Consider the following 7581-nt stretch of genomic DNA (forward strand, 5'->3'; position numbering starts at 1 on the left):
CCCCACCCCACCCCCCCCCTCCCCCCCCCCCCCCCCCCCCCACACACACACACACACACACACACACACACACACACCGAGGAAGAGGAGTTAAGTTTTCCTTCTTGGTCCAACTCAGGGGGTCTTTAACTGACTTTAAAGAAACAGGACATTAATTCCCTTTTTTAATGATAAGTTTTCTATTGGTTAAAATTAGTCTTGTGATTTGATGGGAAATGACAAGAAAAAAAAAGCCCAATCTCATCATTGGCTTCGATCAATTAGTTCTTTAATTAGAGAATGACGTCACGGAGCCGAAAGAAAAAATGAGCTTACCTGTGTCTGCTGGCCGCTCTCTGACCCGTCTGAACACTGGACTCCGCGTACCCCAGACCCGAACCGAGCCGGGCCAGCGCCAGGACCAGCAGGTAGAAGAAAGCCTCCATCAGTTCAGTCCGAAGCGCGCGCTGACATTTAGGTCCAAAGTCTCCCTCCCGTGGGGTTCGGGCTCTCAGCGGCGCGCTGTCCGAACCATGGTGAAGCACGACGAGCTCCGGCCCGGTCCGGTACCGTCAGAGGGTTCTGGAGACTGAGAGGAGGTTTCTTGTCGGACCTCCAGGAGCTCTGTGGCTCCAGCTCAGGGTCTCCCTCCCTCCCTCTCTCCCGCCCTCGCCCCATCTCTCTCTCTCTCTCTTTCTCTCTCTCCCTCTCTTTCTGTCCCTCCCTCCCCCCTCCTTCTCTCCCCTCTCTCGCTCCCCCATCTTCCTCCCCCTCTCTCTCTTTCTCTTCCTCTCTCTTCCTCCCTCCCCCCCCTCTTCCTACCCCCCTCTTTCTTCCTCTCTCTCTCTCTTTCTCTCCCCTCTCCCTCTCCTCCTCATGACATTCAGCAGACAAACTGCCCGTTTGGAAGTAAAATGTATTTCTGGTTCCGCATGTCTCCACAACGCTGCTGCAGAACTTTGGACAGGTGGAAGTCCTTACAGCGGTGGATTGTCCCAGGAGACATAAAACACACAGCCCCACTTCTTTGTAGAAAATGTAAATAAAAACAGAAAGCCATGATTACCAGATCTCATTTACCCATATTTTATCCACAGTGGAACATGTAACACATTGAACCTTTAAACCAACAATGGTACCATATTTAGGAAAAATAAGAAGGCAGCAACACTTCCCAAAAAAGTTGAGACAGGAGCAACAAAAGGCTGTAGAAGGAAGTGGTACGAATAAGAAACAGCAGGAGGAGCAATTTGTAGCTAATTAGGTTGATTGGCAACAGGTTAGTAGGAGGACCGGGGATAAAAGGAGCATTTTAGAGATGTGAACACCATCCAGAAACTGTCCAGCTACTGTCTTTTCTGACCATAAACAAAACGCGTGTCGGGGACCTAGCCGAAATCCACTGATCATGTCAGCTAAAGCGCAGCTGTGGCCTCATATTGCGTCGCGTGCAGCTCAGGGGGACGTGGCTGTCGTTGCACAGGAGCTGAAGGTTGAACATCGAAAAGAAAAAAAGTTGTGTTTAACTTTTTTTTAAGGGTCAAAACTAATGTTACACTGAGATCATTCTGTTAACTGAAAGGAGTTACTATTTATTATACAACCAGAATGTAGGAAATATTCCTCCTAAGCTATATTTCATTTTAGCGAACATTAACCCAACAGTAGTGTGTGTGTGTGTATGTGTGTGTGTGTGTGTGTGTGTGTATAATGATGTCTAATTCTCTTTCCTCCTTTCTCGTAATCAAAGACAACCTTTACACAGTCAGCCTGTCTGCTGTTTTTCCCTTTAGATCTGTGTGGTAGATTCCAATCTGAGAAGTGAACACACACCCACACACACACACACACACAGTGCACGTACAGCTGTAAGTAGCGACTGCTTATCTGCTGGATAAAGAGACTGTTTGAAAGGTGTGTTTGATGCTGTTGTCGTCACAAAGCCAAGAGGGAGTTTGACTTCTTGCCCTGACTCATGTCACACTTCAGCTCCTCTTTTTTTTTTGTTGTTTTGTTTTTTTGGGGTTTTTTCTCCCCTTCTTGTCATTTTCCAAAGTTAAAGTACAGTTCTCGCCAGAAAAGTTAAAAATAGAGCGCTGCAGTCTCAGCAGCTCTCCTGTGTGAAACACTGAGCCATAATTCAGTTTGAAGTCCATGCCGTTCCAATGAGTTTGCACATTACTGCGTTTTGGAACCCGTGTAGAAATACTTGCTGGGCTCCAGATGTTTTTGTGAATCAAAAGGAAATTGAAATAGTTGTTTCAGTTTGGTTACTCACATTTGAAAAAAAATATTTCTTTATTTTTGGTTATCCTCATGAGTCAGAATTGCGAGAAGCTTTATGAGGAGCTGGGGGTGTTTTCTTCTCCGAGGCCTCCTTTGTCCAGGTGATTTGTTGTGGCGTTTTCAACTCACTGGATGATGCGTATCTCCTCCACAGAGGAATGCCCAGCTCAGCAGTCCTCCCATCGAGTCCACTAATAAGATCAGCTCTCCCAGCTGCTGTATGACAGACGCTCCAACTCCCCACCGAGCGCAGAACCCACCGTTTGAAGACGAAACCATAACAGCCACAAGCATGATGTTTGACAGATACCTCATTCCAGTTCGAGCTTTACCCAGGAACATGAGTCAGACGGTTGGGGAAAAAACGCGCGTTCCACTCATGTATAGTGTGAAGAGGTCAAACTGTGGCAGAGTGCGTGCTGTAGTTTGTCATGTACTTTCATCACGACGACTCTGTTTGACAGCTAAAAGTGCCGAGGAATCCAAGTTAGCTTTGGACCAGGAGGAGCGGATTCCCGGTGGAGAGAAACTGTCCTCTTCATAATCCCAAACGGGCATGACGGGATTTGCAAATGTGCACGGCTATTTGTGCGTAGGTCCGGGTAACTGCACGTGTGTGTTGTCGCCCACACGTAACCATCAACTGCACAACTACTTTACAACCTATAAAAAGTGAACAAATATGGAATTTTACAATTCTTTCTCGCAGACCTTGCTATTATGACCGTTTTTGCATTCGACAAAGCTTCCTGAGGGTGCAAATTGTTAATTGTGAGTGTTCAAATACTGCGACACGCACAAATTGCGTTAAGTTTGTGCACAAAGCACCTTTCATGTGCATGTTAGGGTTCAGAGACGTTCTTCAACTCCTCAGAGTCACAAACACATGCTGCGTTCAGGGGATGGTAAGTTAAAATGAAGTGTTAGTTCTTCTCTGTGGTTATTATCACCTGCCACCATGAAACAGGTGACCATGTAATTCCCTGTGTGTGCATGTGTTTGTCTGTTTGTTAGCAGAATGTCTCATGAACCACTGGACGGCGATCAAAGCGATCACTGTCAGTACATCTAGACCTGACTGATATCAATAAATAAATGCAGCAAATATACTAGAACTGACACAAGGGGAAAAGGTTTAAAAGATTCATTTACAACTTTTAAAAGAATTAGACACTGATTGGATGATGGGAAGTCTGAGGTCGTTGTCTCCAGAAGAAAGATGAGTACTGGTACAGATCGGGGTGGGCAACCCTGGTCCTGGAGGGCCACCATCCTGCATGTTTTTCTTGTTTCTCTGCTCCAACACACCTGATCTGAATCAATGGGTGATTAACAGGCTTCTGCAGAACATGAAGAGGTGATTTAACCACTGAATCAGGTGTGTTGGAGCAGGGAAACAAGGACAACATGCAGGATAGTGGACCTCCAGGACCAGGGTTGGACACCCCTGGTAATGTTCTGAACGAGACAATAAGAAGGAGTCAGTTTGTCATCCTTGTCTTTGTTTTCTTCGCAGGCTTCAAGGAGGACAGAGAATCCAGGAGTTCAGAAGAGGAGGAACGGTGGAGAGCGGGTCAGGCAGGTAAGTGGGGACATGAGTGTTTCTTTTCTTAGAGGAGTGATCCAGTTCAGTGTGGAGTACAGCAAAGAGCTGTTTGTCCAGCTGTCTTCAGGAAAACCAGAGAAAACAAAAAAAACATAAGTGCGGTGAGTACAAAAATACTCAAAAGATTCACGAATTCCATCCACCTACAGTCACTGTTGTGACAGTACGATCCAGCATCGAGTCGCGGTCTAAGCTGATCTTATGTAGCAAAATTTTGATGAGAATTTAGTCAGAAGTGAGACAGGTGGACAAGATGTGAGATGGGACCAGAAAATCAGCTATAGCAAATACGAAAAAGGCTGTTACCGGAGTTATTTTTACAGATATTGACCTAAATTTTGATGTCGTAAAACTTCAGATTTATACTTTGAGCGACAACAGATCAATTTTTGTGTTTAAAACTTTGGCATTTGAGGCCACGGGTGATATGCATTCCTTCATGCTAGTGGTAAAGGTGAGAAACAAGATGTAAAAGGACATTTACAGCACAAAGGCCTGCATGTATTTATCAAGTTTTTAAAAATCTAAAGAAGATACAGATGTATTTTGGACTGTGCTTTTTAAATAATATTCTATCTGGATTGTGTTATTTCTTTTTGTTTGTTTTAGCCTGATTTTTGACTCTGTTTTTAAAGGCAATTTCTTTTTTTTCATGCAGAGAGTAGAGAGTAGGTTTGTACATAAAAATCAAAATTTTGGCCATTTTTAATGGTAAAGTTGTTGTACACATGGTCAAATTGATTAAAAATTAAGTGTGGCATACATTTTTTAATTATGCAATACAAGACTGATTCTCTGTTCAAATTGAATTAAAGCGTCCTGTGTTCGGCGATGAATGCCTTGCTGCTCTTTCCTCTTGAAGCACAAGGCTCGCCCTGAGCAGCTGCAGGTTGTAACGAGGCTACTGTACCTTTCAAACGACGGGCAGCTGCTGCAAGATCCTAACCAGGCCGCCTTGACGCGATAAGAGAATAAATGAGGGGGCTTTGCAGGTCCCACGACGCATGATGCTAACCAGGCACAGAGGGAGAATCTGCACGGGAGTGAGCCAAAAGCAAGGGTCGAAGTCATGAAGAAGGATGCTCATCGTGTGAGAACGCCGCTAAGCATTGCCCACGTCCCCTTGTGGTTAGCTGGAAGCCGTATGAAAGCCATTAAATGTGGACAGTTACTGACAAACACTGTCGCACCCTGTTACATTTAAGCCAAACTCTTCAAAATCACTTCCTTCTGAGTACAATCCCTTCCAAGTTGAATCTCTTAATAACATCCACAACATCTTGTATAAACTGGTGCATTTTGGGGTCTGATGGCGTAAAGAGTCTGTAATTCATTTGAAGACAGGTGTTTCCGGCTTCAGTCCCGTGTGCTGCGCAGAGCATATAATATGAGCTCCACACTACTGATTTAATCTCAGTGAAATGTCTTTCTGATTATAAAAAGCCAGACAGCATCGGGTCCTGTTACACGAAAACCATCGAGTCTCTAAATGAGCTACACACACGTCCTGTAGTTTCCGTTCAGCTAAAACTCCTCTTAGTGATGAGCAGCTAAAGTAATAATGGCAAAGAGAAAAGCTCATATGGTTGTTTTTAAATGAATGTTCTCTTAAAGGCCCGTATTTAAGTCGTATGCACTTTGAATGCCCACTAGGAGTTAAAAACATAAGTGTGGAGAACTGTCCTTATCATTCTCAGGTCTTTAAAGTCAACAAAACCACAGTTTGCACACTTCATGTATGACCCACGGTTTAAACCTTAATAATGGAGCCAATGCATACTCATGGAGCACCCTTACAAAAAAAATACATTCTCCACCACAGTCTTCTCCTCTCCTTGTTATGTCCCCTGGCTTGGTCTAGGGGCTATAAGGGACCAACATAAACCCAGACAGTGAATGAGGAGTCATAATAGGCAGTTAAGATCTTTATTTGCTGCCAAATTGTTAAATTAGCTTCAGCACAGACTGATAAAAGCTTCAGGGAGAAACACAACAAACAAAACATACCTGAAAGAAAAATAAAAGAAAGTTACCCAACTCCACAGAAATCAAAACTATACAAACCTAAAATATAGCCTACCTACCAGAACATAAACAGGAGACAACTGTGGTCAAACAAAATGGCTAAAGGTTCCATTACACAGAAGGTATTTAAGCCTGTACAACAAAGGTGTGTGGCAGTTTAGAGGCTAAACGGCATTGAAGGGCAACTTCACAGCCTTTAAGTAGTGCAGCACAAGTGATTGGTTTGAGACCCAGGAAGCAGCACCCAATCTCAGGGGAGGAGGTGAAGCCTAAGGGAAACATAAGGCATTACTTTAATGCAAAAAAAACCCCAACATCCACACTAGAGGATGTGACATCCTCTTTCTTGGACACCAGGATCTTCACCCCGCCCCACCTCTCACCTGGAAGAACAGCAGAAAACAAATGAGATGCTCAATCTCCTTTCCTCTCACTATCGTTGAAAAGCTTCTGTGTTCAATCAGAGACAAATACTTATCTCCTCCCCGGTGTCGGTGCCTTAAGACCATTACTATTCTTTGCTGTTACATCTTCCAAACACTGTAAATAAATGTATTAAATTGATAATGTGAGTCAGTTCCTGTGTCAGCTCATTGAGTCTATATGCTGCATTACTGTGCATTTATTGGCCTGTTTGTGATTTGCAGTTCTTGGTTCTCATTGTTTTTATCCAACCTTGTACTTTAGCTATTTGTTTTTATGTTGTCACATGGACTTTGTACTGTTTGATGTGATGGTTCTTGTTCCGTATCGCCACGTGTGTTTGGAGCTGTGCACCAAACTAAATTCCAAGCAACCTCTTACCGTATTGGTGGTTCAGTCAGTACTGACTTGACAACAGGACAAACACAAACAGGGAACTAATGAGTAGGAGAAACAGGTGCGTTAGCTAACAAACACCAGAGGTGAGAGGAGAGCAAAAAGGCCTGGGTTCACAGCAGTTGTTCATGAAGCGGCGCACTGAGTACGTGGAGTTTCCACTACATTTAAAAAAGCCACAACAGCCGGCGCATACACCGAATACTGGCTAAGATCCAGCAGCGATAGCAGTACATCTGTCTCCATCAAATGGCTAATACAAACATGATATGGTCGAGATTAAAATGTAGTCTTAAAGTAATGACAGTAAGTCTGCTTTTTAAGACAGAATTCCAGACGATGTACTGATAAGGTTATTTATTGTGCTTTTATGTTGCCAGCTCTTAGGCCTTCTCTACACAGAAATGATGGTTTCTCTAAAGCAATATTTTTCTTATCTTTTGTTTAAAAAAAAGTATGCACGTAAAAATGGCACCTTTTGTTGAAACTATTTTTTTAATCCACACAGAAAAGCAGAAAACGGCCCGGAATGCTAAAGTAGCCATGCAGGGCCTATATGTGGCGCTGTAACACTGCCTAAAAATACGAAAAAAAAAAAAACAAAAACCAGGAAACAAGGCGGGGAGCATGGAGCTAACACGCTAGGTACGAAATGTAAACCCCAACAAGCCAAGAAGAAGAATAAGATGTGGATGGTGAATACAAGAGCCAAAATGAAATCCTTTTAGTGGACTGATGACAAAAATGAAACTTCTACTTTGTATCGTAGTAAACTATAAGACCACAAAAGTGTAGCGTGGAGTCAGGTCAGTCCAATTACACCGACATAATGAGGCTTGTCAGGCACAGCATGAGATTCTTTATTA

At 43.5% G+C, this 7581-nt stretch overlaps 1 protein-coding gene across 1 annotated transcript in view; it reads right to left on the minus strand.

Moving 5' to 3' along the window:
* emilin1a (elastin microfibril interfacer 1a) overlaps positions 1-610 on the minus strand; it is a 35929-nt gene extending 35319 nt beyond the window's left edge. Inside the window, exon 1 of the mRNA XM_017432371.2 lies at positions 316-610. Within this exon, the coding sequence (XP_017287860.1) occupies positions 316-425 (110 nt within the window). The 5' untranslated portion in view covers positions 426-610. The remainder of the gene's footprint in view (positions 1-315) is intronic.
* Positions 611-7581: the final 6971 nt, after the last annotated feature.

This window comes from Kryptolebias marmoratus, linkage group LG19 (assembly GCF_001649575.2).
Source record: "Kryptolebias marmoratus isolate JLee-2015 linkage group LG19, ASM164957v2, whole genome shotgun sequence".
Lineage (NCBI taxonomy): Eukaryota > Metazoa > Chordata > Actinopteri > Cyprinodontiformes > Rivulidae > Kryptolebias > Kryptolebias marmoratus.